The sequence below is a fragment of the Bufo bufo genome, chromosome 2, assembly GCF_905171765.1.
Source record: "Bufo bufo chromosome 2, aBufBuf1.1, whole genome shotgun sequence".
Classification (NCBI taxonomy): domain Eukaryota; kingdom Metazoa; phylum Chordata; class Amphibia; order Anura; family Bufonidae; genus Bufo; species Bufo bufo.
In genome coordinates, this window is record NC_053390.1 from 835,651,825 (window position 1) to 835,670,112 (window position 18,288).

At 45.2% G+C, this 18,288-nt stretch overlaps 1 protein-coding gene across 3 annotated transcripts in view; it reads left to right on the top strand.

Moving 5' to 3' along the window:
• Positions 1-18,288, top strand: part of LOC120990544 (carcinoembryonic antigen-related cell adhesion molecule 21-like) — a 35,952-nt gene that overhangs the window by 4,936 nt on the left and 12,728 nt on the right. Inside the window, exons 1-2 of one of the 3 annotated variants that reach the window (XM_040419425.1) lie at positions 8,110-9,297; positions 9,415-10,658. The exons of 1 other annotated variant lie outside the window; for it this stretch is intronic. In XM_040419425.1, the coding sequence (XP_040275359.1) occupies positions 10,604-10,658 (55 nt within the window). In that variant the 5' untranslated portion in view covers positions 8,110-9,297; positions 9,415-10,603. Of the gene's footprint in view, positions 1-8,109; positions 9,298-9,414; positions 10,659-18,288 lie in introns of those variants that run through there. One more of the 3 variants, XM_040419422.1, reaches the window with a different exon arrangement.

Here is an 18,288-nt window from a genome sequence, read left to right on the forward strand (position 1 = left end):
GCCTCCACTAGAGGGAGCTCACTACATACTGATTATACAGCCACCACTAGGGGGCTCTATACAGCCACCACTAGAAGGAGGTCACTGCATACAGCTTATACAGTCACTGCTAGGGGAGCTCACCACATACAGGTCATACAGCCACCACTAGAGGGAGCTCACTACATACAGATTATACAGTCACCACTAGAGGAGCTCACTGCATACAGGTTATACAGCCACCACTAGGGGAGCTCACTACATACAGATTATACAGCCACCCTAGAGGGAGCTCACTGCATACAGATTATACAGCCACTACTAGAGAGAGCTCACTACATATAGATTATACAGTCACCACTAGAGAGAGCTCACTACATACAGATTATACAGCCACCACTAGAGGGAGCTCACTACATACAGATTATACAGCCACCACCAGAGGGAGCTCACTACATACAGATAATACAGTCACCACTAGAGGGAGCTCACTACATACAGGTTATACAGCCACCACTAGAGGGAGCTCACTACATACAGATTATACAGTCACTACTAGAGGGAGCTCACTGCATACAGGTTATACAGCCACCACTAGAGAGAGCTCACTACATACAGATTATACAGCCACCCTTGGAGGGAGCTCTGTACATACATATTTGTATGCTTATTGAGAGGTAAATACATTTATGCATGCAATGTACGTCCCCTATTGATGTCCTGTAGCCTTTAAGAATATTTATTATATAGACACATCCCCTAAAGAGTAGAGAGGCCTGATTCGCACATGAATAAAGTTTCCATTATATCGCCAGTAAAGCACTCCTTAGCTGCTCTGATACCCAGTTAACACCCTAAAGGGTTACTGGACATACCTTTGTTAATATTCTGTCTCATTTGCTATATTTCAAAGCGATGTCTTCGTACTTCCGCATAAAGTCCTTTCTAGGTGAATATAAAAATATCTGAATGAATTTAATCCGAAGTTTAGGAAAAATTTGATTCCCACAAATCCCAATTTCCTTGCACTTTGTGTAAAAATCTGTTTTTCTTAAAATGGCAGCTGCACATGTTGCAAATTCAAAGTAATAAGCCCGAACAAAGGAGCACCCATAATGCCAGCAACCCAGCCAATCAGCAGATACCATCCCCTTGATGTCACAACTCTATAAAACCCACATACCCGAGGTGTCCACCATTCACTGTGAGATGTCATAGGGAAGAAGGACTGTCGAATATGGGAGGGGAGGAACTCCAAAATAACAACATAAGGGAAAAGACAAAGAACTAGCCTCAAGGCAAGGTAGAGGGAAATGGACACCTCCTAAGAAACCCCTAAACCTAGCCCTTACTCCTGTTAGTATGTATAGACCCTGAAGGTGGGAAGATACATACGCCGAACCTAAACCCTAGGAGCCCTGAACATCCCTAAGGTAGTGACAGGGAATGAAACAACTGGTTCCTTCCCAGGTGAATGAACCAGCGTCTCCCTGAGGCCTAGTAATAACCAGCACAAGGGAAAAACCAAATACAAAGAGCAGTACAACTTGTCTTATTGAAAATGGATGAGCAGGAACACAGGAAGGTCCACACACCAACTCTTTCAAATCCAAGTAGAGAATATTAACCGCATGGATTAAAGTGAGAGACCAAACTAAATAGGGAAGGCAGTAATAACCACCAGCTGCACCTGACAAGAGGTGTGGTCATTACCAAACAACAACACTGAGAATAAAGACACTGTCAGTTAACCCCACGTGCAGCCAGTCCTCCCAGATCTTCTAACTTCTGACACGGGAGGTACCGTGACAGTACCCTCCCCCCCTTCTACGAGTGACCTCCGGACACCCAGGACCGTCCTTAATCGGATTCTCCCTGTGAAAGGCTTTCACAAGGCGACTGGCATTAACGTCGCCGCTTGAACCCACATTCTCTCCTCTGGACCGTAACCCCTCCAGTGAACAAGATACTGCAGGGATCTACGGAGAATTCGGGAGTTCACTATCTTGGCGATTTGAAATTCCAGATTTCCGTCCACAATGACATGAGGGGGTTGCAGGGAGGACGGTTCAGAAAGTTCGACATATCTCTTCAGTAATGATTTTTGGAAAACATTATGAATCTTTAAAGGGGTTGTCTCACCTCGGTCTTTCCTGGCTGCCGCACTCCTCTCAGGGCCTAGATTTCTAGCTTGCTTGGGGCGGTGCTGATATGTTTGATTGAAAGCACAGACGAGCAGGGCAGGGATGATGCAATCCCACCTTCTGCCTGTGCAAAGAAGCTCCCGTGTTATAGATCTGTAACATCCCAGAGGATGTCACTAAAACTCAGCTTCATGATGTTTAAAGTGTAGATGTGTTGTCATCTTGTGTAATCTGACCTTGCATTGATTTTGTATGCCATTTCTATGTCTGTATTGAATGTATATGCTGTAATATCCATGTACAACCAGCAGGTGGCAGCATATGTAGACAGAATAAAGCCAGTTAGTATACTAGACTGGAATAGACCATTCCAGTTTAGCTTTCCCCCATCTGAGGAGGAGTGGAATGTTCCCAGATCCTACTTCAGAGGGAGGATAGAAAGTTCTAGGCAGTGTACCAGCCACCCCCTGTTGGGGTAGGCTGTGTGAATAGGAGCTCCCAGAAACAGGGATCCCAACCAAAGATTCAGGCCTTTGCTGAGGCCCAAAGCAACCTTCCCAGCCTAAGTTCCTTACCTCAGCTGGATGACAAAGAAAGCAGCAAGCTTCAGAACTATCAGATCTCCAGGACGGCCACCACCATTCCCTGCGAGCAGTCCTGTAAGTACAGATTCCAAAATACAAGGAGAAGATAAGTACCTCCATAGCTAGTCAGGCCCAAACCAAGCAGAACCCAAGACAGAGCAGAAGACAGATACCTGCCAGATTCTTAAAGGCATATGTTCAGATGCAGAATATATATATAATTCCTGCCACATATTGCCAACACCTGCTGGGACACAAGACTAATGCTGTATAACTGTATGGATCTAAAGCTGCATAAGATAACCTCAAGTAAAGACAAGTTGGACCCTATTCTCTGTGTGGAATTCCATCATTCCTCCATTACTCCTATTTACAACACTCAATTTTGTTGCATGTGAGCAGGATACAGGAGTCCAGCCGTACTACAGGTAGGAGACACCGTTGACACAATACAGAGACAATATCCCCCTCTGGCATTTCTAACTAGTACATGAGCTATACCATCTTAGAAGGGGCCTTTTTACAGTACCTGCGCAAGCTGCAACTGGCGTCAACGAACTTGGTTACACCTAAATCTGACCCAAGCATAGCAGCCTCAATGACCCAGTGTCCTGCTCATTGCAGATCTATGTATATACAATCTGCAGGAGAATCTGACAGAGGTCGGCGCTATGAGTCACTGCACATGCGCATGAATAGGTGTGCGCTCACTTCCTGCAAATCCTGGCCACCAGAGCAGCCGGCTGAAGATCTTTCCATGCGCCTGCGCGGCCACTGTTGATAATGTTACAGTAGTGGCCGTAACCCCTAGAAATGAGCAGCCAATTTGGGGGTCTTAGTTGGGGAAAAAGAGGAAAAATGGACAACAAAAGTACATGGCAAAATCAATCATCAGACTGCAAGGAACAGAATGACTATTGATTAATGAGGTGAGACAACCCCTTTAAAGCCTGCGCAAGGTCAAGACGAAAGGCTACCGGGTTAATAATGGCAGAGATCTTATACGGACCAATAAACCTTGGGCCCAACTTCCAAGAAGGTACTGTCAACTTAATGTTTCTTGTGGACAGCCACACAGAATCACCCACTCTCATTGTCCGGACCACTCATACGTCAGCCATTCGTTTATACTTCTTGCCCATCTTTTTCAGATTATTTAGAATTTTCCACCAAATAGATGACAAAGAAGAGGAAAATCTTTCCTTTTCAGGTATACCAGAAGTCTCAGAAACAGAAAATGTGCCAAACTGCGGATGGAACCCATATGCCCCAAAAAACGGCGACTTATCAGTGGACTCCTGCCTAAGATTATTTATGGCGAACTCAGCCAAAGACAAAGAAGAAGACCACTCCTGATTCTCTGAGACAAAACATCTCAGATAAGTCTCCAGATTCTGGTTAGTGCGCTCAGTCTGTCCATTTGACTGAGGGTGAAAGGCCAAAAAGAAGGACAATTGTACTCCCAAGCGAGTGCAGAATGCCTTCCAGAATCTGGAAACAAACTGAGTCCCCCTATCAGACACCACATCTGAGGGAATACCATGTAGTTTCACGATGTTGTCAACAAACACTTGTGCGAGAGTTTTAGCATTAGGTAGCCCTGGTAATGCTATAAAGTGCAACATCTTACTGAAGCAATCAACAACCACTAGAATCACTGAGGAATTCGGCAAATCTGTGATAAAGTTCATGGACAAATGAGTCCAAGGTCTGGATGGGATGGACAACGGAAGTAGAGATCCTGAAGGCCAAGTATGTGTCACGTTAGCACGTGCACAGGTACTACAGGCTGACACATTGCCCTTCACACATTTACGCAACCCCGGCCACCAGAATTTACGAGAGATGAGATCGACCGTGGATCTGCTCTCAGGGTGTCCTGTAAGAATTGTACTGTGATGTTCCTCGAACACCTTGTGCCGTAGTTCAGAAGGGACAAACAACTTCCCTGGAGGGCAAGAATCCAGTGCATCTCCCTGGGCCTCCAACACCTCAGCCTCAAGGTCGGGATATAGGGCAGAAATTACTACCCCTTCAGACAAGATAGGACCAGGATCTTCCGAATTACCCCCCCCCCCCCCAGGAAAGCTACGCGACAAAGCATCCGCCTTGACGTTCTTAATCCCAGGGCGATAGGTGACAATTAAATTAAATCTGGTAAAAAACAACGACCATCTGGCCTGCCTAGGGTTCAGACATTTAGCTGACTCCAGGTAAGCCAGATTCTTGTGATAGGTAATTACCGTAATAGGATGAATTGCTCCCTCCAACCAATGACGCCATTCCTCAAAAGCCAAATTAATGGCCAGCAATTCTCTATTGCCTATGTCATAATTTCTTTCTGCAGCCGAGAGTTTCTTAGAGAAGAATGCTTATGGGCGCCATTTACTAGGTGAAGGACTCTGCGACAAAACTGCTCCCACCCCTACCTCAGATGCGTCAACTTCCACAATAAATGGCTGTGACAGATCCGGCTGCACCAGTATAGGAGCAGAAGCAAAACATTCCTTTACTGCTGAATAGGCTTGTAATGCTGCATCAGATCAAACTGAGACATCCGATCCTTTCCTAGTCATGTCATTAAAGGTTTAACCACAGTCGAGTAGTTCAAAATTAATTTACGGTAGTAGTTGGTGAACCCCAAAACTGGCATAAGCGTCTTCAGATTTTCGGGTCCATCCCAGTCCAACACCACATGGACATTTTCAGAATCCATACGAAAACCTGAAGATGAGAGTAGGTAACCCAGGAATTGTACTTCCGGAACTGCAAATACACACTTCTCCATCTTAGCATACAACTTATTCTCTCTAAGGATCTGTAAAACCTGTCTCACGTGATCCTGAAGAGTTTCCATGTCTTGAGAATAAATTTGAATATCATGCAGATACACCACAACAACCCTGCCCACCAGATGATGAAAGATGTAATTGATGAAATTTTGAAAAACCGCAGGGGCATTGCTTAACCCAAAAGGCATGACCATATTTTCAAAATGACCCTCAGAGGTATTAAAGGCCATCTTCCATTCATCCCTCTCCTTGACCCTTACCATATTATATGCCCCCCTCAAATCCAGCGTAGAGAACACCTTGGCACTGACAATGTGATTGAACAAATCTAGGATCAAAGGAAGGGGGTAAGGGTCACGGACAGTGATACGATTAAACGAAATCCAGACATGGCCTAAGAGTTACGTCCTTTTTCTTAACAAAGAAAAACCCTGCAGCCACTGGGGATTTGGAGGGTCTAATATGTCCCTTAGCCAAACTGCCGGTGATATACTCTTGCATGGCTGCTCTTTCGGGTTCAGAAAGATCATACAACCGAGATTTGGGCAATTTAGCTCTGGGAATAAGGTTGATGGGGCAATCATACTCACGATGTGGGGGTAACTCCTGGTCTCCACTTTCAGAGAATACATCAGCAAAATCAGAAATAAACGAAGGTAGAAAGTGACGTGCTAAGACAGTTGTCTATGCAATAATCACTCCAATAAAGAATCTGTCTCGCTTGCCAATCGATGGTAGGATTATGTTTACTTAACAATGATAACCCTAGCACCAACGGAGCAGGCAGACCCTCCAGCACAAAACACAATATGGATTCTTGATGAAAATCACCCACTTTTAAATGGCTGTCCTGTACAATTTGTGATAAACATTTTTGAGTGAGTGGAGCGGAATCAATTGCAAACACCGAAATATTTTTGTCTAATGCACTTGCTGTCAAACTATGCATATGAACAAAGTGACCATAAACTAGGTTAACCCCTGCCCCACTGTCAATAAACACCTCAATTTCCACAGTTTTGGAGTCTAGCACTACCTCGGCAGACAGGAGAAATCAGGTACTACCGGTAAATGACAAAAGTTAATTCTCAGATTCCTCACCCACACCACCAAGAGTGAGATGAGGATTAAACACATTTTTTGTTTTTCCTTGACGCTGAACATAAGGAAATAAGTTAACAAAATGTTCCCTTTTTCCACAGAAAAAGCAGAGTCCCTTCTGATGCCTAAAGTTCTTATCCCCAGGTCCAGGAATAGTTACCCCAACTGCATAGGTTCGTCACTGGCATGAACTCAAGGGTCTCTCCCCCCAAAGTGTCAGAAGAGGCCGCCACCTTATATGATTTTAAGTCCTGAGACTGAGGAACTTTAGATCTTTCCCTCAGGCGTATATCAAGACGTACAGCAAGGGAAATAGACGCCTCCAATGACTCGGATATTCATGAAAGAGTCATCTTGGGTTCAGGGCAGGCCTGGTTCCCGCTGTCGGAACCAGCCACCTGTGGTCTCTGGATCTGTGAGACGGTCGTGCGGAGGTCAGCTACCTCCAAAGACAGCCCCTGGAGATGTCCGACCAGTGCAGAAATAGGATCCATTGCTGCACTGATACGAACAAAATGGCGGTTTTTAGGCGGTTGATAATGTCACGAATAGTGGGGAGGGGAGGAACACCAGAATACCAACAGAAGGGAAAAGACAAAGAGCTAGTCCTCAAGGCAAGGTAGAGGGAAATGGACACCTCCTAAGAAACTTTTAAACCTAGCCCTGACTCCTGTCATTATGTATAGACCCTGAAGGTGGGAAGATACATACACCGTAACGTAAACCCTAGGAGCCCTAAACATGCCCTAAGGTAGTGACAGGGAATGAGACAACTGGTTCCTTCCCAGGTGAATGAACCAGTGTCTCCCTGAGGCCTAGTAACAACCTCACAAGGGAAAAACCAAATACAAAGAGCAGTACAACTTGTCTTATAGAAAATGGATGAGCGGGAACACAGGAAGGTCCACACACCAACTCTTCCAAATCCAAGTAGAGAATATCAACTGCATGGATTAAAGTGTGAGATCAAAATAAATGGGGAACGCAGTAATGACCACCAGCTGCACCTGACAAGAGGTGTGGTCATTACCAAATAACAACACTGAGAATCAAGAGACTGTCAGTTAACTCCACATGCAGCCAGTCTCCTAGATCTTCTAACCTCTGACACGGGAGGTACCGTGACAGTGAGAAGCGCACGTTGATCCCTTCAGTGTAGCGGGCGTACAGCCCTGGGAATCTAAAGATATCACATGCCTGTTATTGCTGAACTTCACTTGTCCTTCAAAGATGTTGGACGCGGACCAACTAGGGTCAGATAACTACTTAGCATGGAGGAACCTTGTTGGTTATCCGAATGAACCACACAAATCACTCCACCAACTCGACCCAAATTCATCGTAGCTTATACATTCTTTTAGCGCAAAAAATAATAAAAGTTTTTATTGTAATTGTTTATGGTAGGAACTATGCTGGTTTACCAGATAATCGCTCCACTATCTGGACCCAAATTCATCATTCCTAGCTACCACATTCTGTTATGGAAATTTTATTCGGTGTCACTCTGACAGCCACAACAAATTGAAAACAAATTCTACATCACTGCGCAGTGCAACGAAATTTTAGCCCATGTGGATCCCTCTATAAAGTCCAGGATCCCTCCATACTATGAGCCCAATGGTATTTTGCTTTCAAAAGGTATTACGGTTAATATCAGATGGGCCGAACATGGCGGATGGATCAGATACGGCAGCAGGATTATTGCCATTACGGAAAGAAGGCTGAAAATTAGTAGCTGCCATATAATATGTTAGCCAAACAGGGGATGTTGCTGTTATGGTGTAACGGCATCTGAAGGGATAAAAGTCCACAACTGCCATTATCGCAGGTCACGGACATTAGTGCCCGGTGTCTGCTCTTTAGAACAGCAGACATCCGGCCACCATGGCTCCCTCTGCATGTACCATTTTTAAATGCCCAGAGGTTATAAAGAGTTAACTTTCAAGCCTTCACACTGAGAGGCCTGGGTATACCTGATTTATAGTGTCTTTCGTGACAAATTTATTAGTAAATAGAATTTCTTTTCGAAGTTTGGCGAATCGGCTGAATCAAATTTTTCAAAACTTTGCTCACTTCTATTCCTTTCCATAAGACGGCTGCTGACGGAGAGTCTTGTGACCAGACACATCACTCAGCTTCCCCGACTCAAACACACTGCCCCTGCACTAAGCCTGCAACAGTGCAAGTGAAACTGGCAGATACAGTGCGTTTAGATTGAAATATACCTTATGAAATATAGAAAATGGCGCAGAATATCAACAAAAGCTATATTAGTAAGTGCCGTATAGTCATCTGACAAACACATTGGGTAACAGTAACCAGAAAGTGGACAACACCTTTAAAGGGTCAATAGTAGATGTAGGATCCACGGAGTTTGTCAGAAAAAGGGAGGGAGCCCCTGTGTCAGCCCACTGGCACGTCCTGACAACTGCAGGGAAGATGATGTAATTTTGTTGCCTGGTAACTAACAAATATTATGTGGGAATTTCCAAGTTTTTTACGACACAAAGTAGGAAAGTCTTAAAGGAAGTCACATGACTTTAAAGATTTGACAGGCTCATTCACCCAGTGGACCTCTCAATGAGATACACACTCTTACTATCTGCTTCCAGCATGAGGCCAACCATGTTCCTCCTTCTACTACTACTCCTAACCTGTGCTGCAGCAGGTGAGATCCGCATACTGTATATAGTTATAGTTATTTGGGCAGTTATTTCCATCAGTTATTATGAGCCAAAAACCGTAGTGAAGCCTCCACAGAAATAATAGTTTTAGCTTACAATAACTGATCAAACAACTGAAGTGTGAACTCAGCCTTAGTGTGCAACTCTATCCCTGGCTAAAGCCTCATGCTCTCAAACTTCTGTGACTAACAACATTCAGACACAATAATAGATGTCATTGGTTTCGCTTCGAAAAGGGAAATTGTAACTACAGGGAACCAGGTTACTTTTAGTTTTTGTTCCTTAATTAACTGTCATGACCTGTAATTATTTGATGTAAGACTTATTGATTAATTCTTGTCATACAGTCATCCAAAGAAAAGCGAACTAATATGGCGGCTGTACAGTGTTGAGGGTTCATGGCTTCTGTATGTGGGTCAGGTGTGCTTCCAGGGATCTGTGTGTAATCTATGGAACCTCTCTACTATATATGTGACTCATCTTAATTGCAAAATGTTCTTTCTGTATAAGCTTTGTCTCTAAGATCTGTTATATTAGCGTTAGAATAAATGTCAGGGGACCGCCATGGGGTCCAACATTACCCCTGTGTTAATAAAAGCCAATATCACCAAACTCATTCCTCTATATCACAACATGGCCTGATAAAACATGTCATGAGGGGGGGTGAAATTGCAGCAGATGAGGTTTATATTTATTTACATTACTACAATATCACCAAATACTGTGAAGATAAGTAACTAAATGTCAGCCATGTATGCCGTGCATAACTCATGCTGTCCTCATTGTCTAGAAGATTGTAAGCTCGTTTTGGGCAGTCCTCTATTTGCTTTGTATATTTTCTTTACATTCTTTGCCTTTTCTTGTTTATATTGTATTAGAGATTGCATTTGCAACTTGACTGCTATGTAAGGCACAGTGCTGCACAATATGGTGGTGATATATGAATAAAGGATAATCATCTCAGTTATCTGCCTTCAAGAATGGCCTACTGCTGTACAGAGGTCTTCTCAGCTATTATACTATAAGTCTCAGAATGTCAGAATTCCTTGGATGCACCAAATCACTACAAGTTATCCACAAATAAAATGTCTGCGCCTTATTGTTAGAGTATGAAGAAGAGAAAATGATGATGCCTGAGGGGTGTGATGTTATGAGTGACGTTGGCCTAATGAGTCACTCATTCCTCTACATCACAACATAGCCTGATACAACACAACATTAAGGGTTGTGAAATCTCAGCAGATGACGTTTATGTTAATTTACATTACTAAGGCTGTTTCATCAGACCTTTCATCACCCCCTCACTGACTGCTTCCAAGATGAAGACCTCCGTGTTCCTGCCTGTACTATTACTCAGTAATGTTGTTGCTGCAGGTGAGAATAATGCACTGTATGTAGTCCTGCATGTATGGGGAATTAAATGCACCTATAAAGTGTGTGGAAACTACTGTGCTGTGAGCTCACTGGACAAATCCTCATGATATCTACATTCTGTTCCAAGAATATACATGTGGATTTCAGGTTCTGATGGGAAACGTTAGCCACAGTGAACTATGTTGGCTTCCCTTTTATTACTGTACTGTGTGTATGGCTTGGGTGAGGTCTGAAAGATATATGTCTAGTATATAGAATCCTGCTTTGGTATCTGTGACTCATATTAAGTGCAAAAGATTTTTACTGTATACTTTTTGTCTCCTCACTGTAACCTCATAAAAAGGGCAGTGTAACATGTAGCCATTGTTATATTCTGTATTCAATGTCTCACAGTTTACTCAATGTTAACCAAAGATGATTCCCCAACCAGGCAACATCTCTACTGAACATATAAAAATCCCCTCCTACCCGTCTGTATTCAATGTCTCCACTATGTGTAAACTAATTAGCCTTATTCCAAATATCTCCACCCCACTCAGTGACTTACCTTCTTCATCCTCCCAGGGTCATTCTACTGTATCATTGTGTATGATACCAGTCCTACATTAAACTGATATTAGGCCATCACAAATAACAGACTCCATTATATTGTATACAATTCCAGATGACGTCATTGGCAGTATCAGTGGTGACTTCTCCGTCTGATATCGATGTAGATTGCCCTCCTCTGAGAGACAGAAATCCACCTCCGTAGTGCCAAATACTGGAGGTACTTGCTGTATTGTCAGTGTCCATCAGATTTACAGAACTTGCAGGAGACCTTCCTTCAGACAGTTGCCCCTTATCAACACAAAAGAAGGTTGGTCATCTGGATAGGAAGCCTCTGATATAGGTCTCAGTGGGTGCTGAGTGTCCCACGGCTGGTGTAAGGAGAAGGACAGGCAATTATTTCAAGGAAAAGGGATATGCAGATTAGCTCTCCTCCAAAAGAAAGAAAGCTGTCTCTGTAGGTGCCACCTAGTGGAAGTAGCTGATGAGGGGCAAGAAGCCTGAAACAGCTGTCTGCAGACGGGTCACTTTTCCTGTTAGAGAAGGCCTTAGTTTGCTAATATCCTTAGTCATGTTGTCAATGACTGTAAGGCAGCTACCCCCTTAGAAGAGAGCAAATCTGCATATAATTTTTCCCGGGACGCATTGCCTGTCATATACAAATCCCGGGGCCAGTTCTGATGCTCTCCACATAGAGAAAAAGCACAAAAGCACCCCCCCCCCCAGCCCTCTTCTGAAATCCTTGAAGCGATCTCAACAATCCGATATGATTTGAAAGAAGGACTTCTGTGGGATTTCTGTGTCTGAGGATTTCTTCCATGAGAGCAGGGGTGTAGCTATAGGGGTGCAGAGGTAGCAGTCGCTACCGGGCCCAGGAGCCTGAGGGGCCCAAAGACCTTTGTGCCGCACAAGATGCCACCGATATTATAGAAAGTGCATGCTGGTCAAGTTACACCTCTGGCTGGAGGGAAGGGGTTAGGTCAAGAATTTGGCATGGGGGGGGGGGGTGGCGTTTCAATTTTTGCCTCAGACAGCACAAAGGCTATGTGCTTGCCTGCCCTTGGCCATAACGCACTGACGGAAAGGGGGCCCAAGGTGAGCTTTTGCCCCAGGGCCCATGAGTGTTTAGCTACACCCCTGCATGAGAGGATATGATTCTCCCTAAACTGGAGACAATCTGTAGGATCTCATTATCATACCAGGGCTTCCATCCAGATGAAAATGTAGAAGATCAGGAATAATGTGAGATGTGAGATTATTATGGACTTTGTCCTTAAAATTCCATAAATTCCATAAAAACACAAGACGGTTTCTGAGGAATTTCCTGTTGGACTTTGTAGCTTCTGAGAAGAAGATTGTCTCCGGGGTGTCAGGAGCCACCGTCCTGTATGATCTCAGTTGGTCTAAGATCCCAAAGGTTCAGTTCTGGTTCTGTCCATGAGCAGCTCTCTTTCTAGTTGTGTCTTTTTGCCCGAGCTCAGTCTCCTCGGTGTGGAATGTTCTAGGCGTACACTCCTCGCCTGTACTTTTATAGTGTCTGTGCCTCGCCCTTCTGTGAAGTCTTATCCTCCTGACGTATGTGTAAAGTCCCAACAGCTCAAAAGAGAAAATGCAACCAAGACTCTGTCCTCTGAAAGCTACAGAAACTGTTCACACCCCGATATTTCCAGTATTGGTAATGGAGGAACCATTCCTGACACCTGAACTCTGGAGCAGCAGACTCAGAGTATAAAAAAAAAAAAAACTTAAATACTTCAGAGCTGCATTCACAATGACAGTGTTATTGTACATATACATTATGTCACATACAAAGCTGCATTCACTATTCTGCTGTTATATTGTGCCTTATACTCAGGTGACATCCGGAGCTGTATTCACAGTTCTGCTGTTATATTGTGCCTTATACTCAGGTGACATCCGGAGCTGTATTCACAGTTCTGCTGTTATATTGTGCCTTATACTCAGGTGACATCTGGAGCTGCATTTACAGTTCTAGTTCCCCCCCAGCAGTCTGGACGCCTCGAGACACGTGAAGTTGCATCATGTCACATCCAGAGCTGCACTTAGTGCTGATGTAAACAGCAACCTGAGATAATTATATCCTGCACCGGCACATCCCCAGCAAACACCCCTGACAGTAATCTGGACCTTCCCTTAGCATCAAATGAAGCCCATCACATGTATTTACCGTACCATACAAAGGCTACCCCTCCCCTGAACTTGTCCTGCTTACACAGCGGAGAAATTTTTACAATGTATCAGTGTAAGAAAGATCTGTCAGCAGGGAGATTGCTACAATGTATCAGTGTAAATAATAGCTGTTTGCAGGGAGATTGTTACAATGTATCAGTGTAAGGCCCCATTCACACATACGCAATTTCGTTCTGAATTTTGCGGAACGGAATTGAGGACCCATCCATTTCTATGGGGCCGCATGATGTGCGGCCCGGCTCCGGAAATGCGGATCCTGATCCCGAAAAAAATAGAACATATCCTATTCTTGTTCGCAATAGCGGACAAGAATAGGCATATTCTATTAGTGCCAGCGATGTGCGGTCCGCAAAACACACACAGATGTGTGAATGGACCTTAAGGAAGAGCTGTCAACCTGGAATTACCCACACTAGTACACTGTAACAAGCTCCTCAGCTGTGTAGAAGACCTAAGAAGAGAGCCAAGTGCCTAACAGTGGAAATCCGTCCTTCAGCCTAGAGGGGATCTCAGAGAGGTGCAGCCCCTGTAATTCCTCCAGAGGTGAGGCTGGAAAACCCCGGTAGTACCTGAGGGTACAGTAGGTAGAAGCGAAGGAGCTGCATTACCTGCCAGAGGTTAGGACAGGACAGTCTGGCCCGAAGCCTTGTAACAGTGATAAAGGTCAACCAATATTAACCGGACAGAATGATATCAAAACATCGGACCCCCAAGGAGTCATAATAAGCTTTATTGTAAATATATATATAAACAGTAGATACATGTATTATAAAACAGGCAGCACAAGGCGGGACACCCAGATGAGGAGCAGGACCCAAGGAGAGGCCGGGAGGTCAGTGCACGAAAATACAGGGAAAAAGAATACTAGCTGAAAGAGCAAACCTCCGAGCCTCATGGCAGCAACGCCCCAAACAAAGTGCAAAGGAGGCGATTGTGGAGACTGAGGTTAAGATGGAAGGAACACAATTAAACATACCCTGAATGGTGCAAAGATCTCTCGGCCGACTCCTGACCCAACGCCGTTTCATCAGTAGATCTGGCTTCTTCCGGGGAAATGATTATTTATTTTTTTTCCTTACAAAGTCTCCTATTCCACTAACTTGTGACAAAAAATAAACTTTACATGAACTCGCCATGCCCCTCACGGAATACCTTGGGATGTCTTCTTTCCAAAATGGGGTCACTTGTGGGGTATTTATACTGCCTTGCAGGGGCGGACACAGACAGCAGAGGACCCCTGTGCAAAGTATGTACCTGGGCCCCCCCCAAAAAAAACACCCATACAGATATAAATATATACGTGCAAAATAAAATAAAATCTTGATAATATGGGTCAATATGTTTATATATTTCTTTCCTACTAGGTCACGCCTCTAACTCCTCCCAAGGCCAGCACATAGTAGTAACGCCCACACTATGCCCCCTTCACAGCACTTATGCCCAGATATGTGCCCCCTTCACAGTAGTTATATCCAGATATGTGCCCCCTTCACAGCACTTATGCCCAGATATGTGCCCCTCACAGCACTTATGCCCAGATATGTGCCCTTCACAGTAGTTATATCCAGATATGTGCCCCTCACAGCACTTATGCCCAGATATGTGCCCCCTTTCACAGTAGTTATGCCCAGATATGTGCCCCTCACAGTAGCTATGCCCAGATATGTGCCCCTCACAGTAGCTATGCCCAGATATGTGCCCCCTCACAGTAGTTATACCCAGATATGTGCCCCTCACAGTAGCTATGCCCAGATATAAGCCCCTCACAGTAGCTATGCCAGATATGTGCCCCTCACAGTAGTTATACCAGATATGTGCCCCTCACAGTAGCTATGCCCAGATATGTGCCCCTCACAGTAGTTATACCAGATATGTGCCCCTCACAGTAGTTATACCAGATATGTGCCCCTCACAGTAGTTATGCCCAGATATGTGCCCCTCACAGTAGTTATGCCAGATATGTGCCCCTCACAGTAGTTATACCAGATATGTGCCCCCTTTCACAATAGTTATATCCAGATATGTGCCCCTCACAGTAGTTATGCCCAGATATGTGCCCCTCACAGTAGTTATGCCCAGATATGTGCCCCTCACAGTAGCTATGCCAGATATGTGCCCCTCACAGTAGTTATACCAGATATGTGCCCCTTCACAGTACTTATACCAGATATGTGCCCCTCACAGTACTTATACCAGATATGTGCCCCTCACAGTACTTATACCAGATATGTGCCCCTCACAGCACTTATACCAGATATGTGCCCCTCACAGTACTTATATCCAGATATGTGCCCCTCACAGTAGCTATGCCCAGATATGTGCCCCCTTCACAGTACTTATATCCAGATATGTGCCCCTCACAGTACTTATATCCAGATATGTGCCCCTCACAGTACTTATATCCAGATATGTGCCCCTCACAGTAGCTATGCCCAGATATGTGCCCCCTTCACAGTACTTATATCCAGATATGTGCCCCCTATGGGTGGAAATGCGTAGACGGGGAAGGGGAGGGGCCGACAACGCTGGTCTTAATAAATGACCCCCTGAGTGTCTGAGCAACACTTTTAACCAATTTACACGACACAAACCATATGCATTTTGTGATCTGCAAATCACGGATGACGTCCATGTGCCATCTGCCTTTTCTTTGCAGACCCATTAACGAGCCTGCATGTTGGGGACCAGTATAGGACATGTCACATTTTCTATCCTTTGGGGAACAGACATAAGGATGCAGAAAACAAATGACTTCTAGGTGCTTTCCATATCCGTATGTCCGTTATGCACAGAACAGAAAATGTGACACGTCCTCTACTTCTCTACAAAATGCGGACTGCAGACACATTTAAGTCAATGGGTCTGCAAAAATATGCGGATCGTTCATGGACCACATCCATATCTTGCCGATCCACGGACCGCAAAATACATGAGTGTGGGCCAGGGCCAGTCACAGGAGGGCCAGAGGGGGACAAGGGTGAGGGGTGGAGTAAAAAAAATAACATACCAAGTGTCAAGTTCAGTGTCTGGCAGGGACAGTGGGCACAGGGGCCACCTCCAGTCCTCACTCACTTTCTCCTGAGTTGCTGGTTTGCTGCAGGCCTCACACATTAAGCACCAACTCTGAGGTGCTGAACAGCTAGGAGAGGACCTGATGTGGGCGGAGTTACCGATGGGGGCTACCACCATCACTAGATGGGGGTGGAGCTACCGTCATCACTAGATGGGGGTGGAGCTACCGCCATCACTAGATGGGGTGGAGCTACCACCCTCCCTAAACAGGGGCGGAGCTACGGACACAGTAAAGTGGCTCAGCAGCACAGGCCTGCCACAGGCGGCAGGGCGATCACAGATACAGCTCAGGCCCTGCTGCTCAGAGCTGTGGGCGGCACAGCACGTCTTTAGACTCAAGACAGTGAGCCGCAGATTGCCAGGGGGGCCCTTCTACATGCTGGATGGAGTTATGAATGGTGAAGCTGGGAGCGGGCGGCTCTCTGCTTCACCATTAGAATAATCAGCTGTCTGTGCGTCCTGTGGAGGGTCCCCTCCCCCGCTGGGCCCCTGTGCAGCTGAACCGGCTGCACAGGCGTTATGTCCGCCCCTGCTGCCTTGGAATTTAGGGTCCCTAAAGCGTGAGAAGTAGTTTGGAATCCAAATGCGTAAAAATGCCCTGTGAAATCCTAAAGGTACTCATTGGAATTTGGGCCCCTTTGTGCACCTAGGCTGCAAAAAAGTGTCACACATCTGGTATCGCCGTACTCAGGAGAAGAAGGGCAATGTGTTTTGGGGTGTATTTTTACATATACCCAGGATTTCACAGGGCATTTTTACGCATTTGGATTCCAAACTACTTCTCACACATTAGGGCCCCTAAAATGCCAGGGCAGTATAAATACCCCACAAGTGACCCCATTTTGGAAAGAAGACACACCAAGGTATTCTGTGAGGGGCATGGCAAATTCATGTAAAAAAAAAAAATTTGTCACAAGTTAGTGGAATATGAGACTTTGTAAGAAAAAAAAAAATATATAATAATAATAATTTTCCGCTAACTTGTGCCAAAAAAAAAAAATCTTCTATGAACTCGCCATGCCCCTCACGGAATACCTTGGGGTGTCTTATTTCCAAAATGGAGTCACTTGTGGGGTATTTATACTGCCCTGGCATTTTAGGGGCCTTAAAGCGTGAGATGTATTGGGTCTTTAGACCAATAGGACTGCAATACATTTTTTTTAGTTAGACCCATGCTGAGGATAAGGCCCAAAAATATTTTAAATTCGAAAACTGTGACTGGTTTCCACCGGAAAGGCTGGGTTATATACAGTGTGGCGTAGCGGTTGGTTTCTGCCACAACTAAGTCATAGAGATCTGCGGTGAAGAACAGCTAAAAAAATCTCAAGGGCTGATCCTAAATGAGCCGTTTCCACGCGAACTCCAGACTGGGCGGTGAAAGGGGGCAATACGGGTGCGGCGGAAGCAGGGGAGTGCCAATTTGGGTTTTCCAGCACCTCTGGGAGACTAAGGGCTCTACGGGCCTGTGAACGCGGTGGCTGCGACGGGGGAGTTACTGCACGTGCCACCGTACCAGCTTGAACTGCCCTTCTGGTGCTCACCACTTCACCAGGGAATAGGGCAGTGCTGGTAGAAGGTCCAGGGTGTGCTGCACTGCTGGTGTATGCCGCACCATAAACAAGATCAGCGCTAGCACCACTCTGCTGCAAATGAGGCTCATCACGCGGGGTATGCAGAACACTGACATGGGATCGGGTACGCCTGACCGTAGCAGGGACCTCAACCTCGTCATCTTCACTAGCGGTTAGAGTGCCACTGCTGTCTACAGGTTCATATTCTGAACCACTGGATTCAGCGG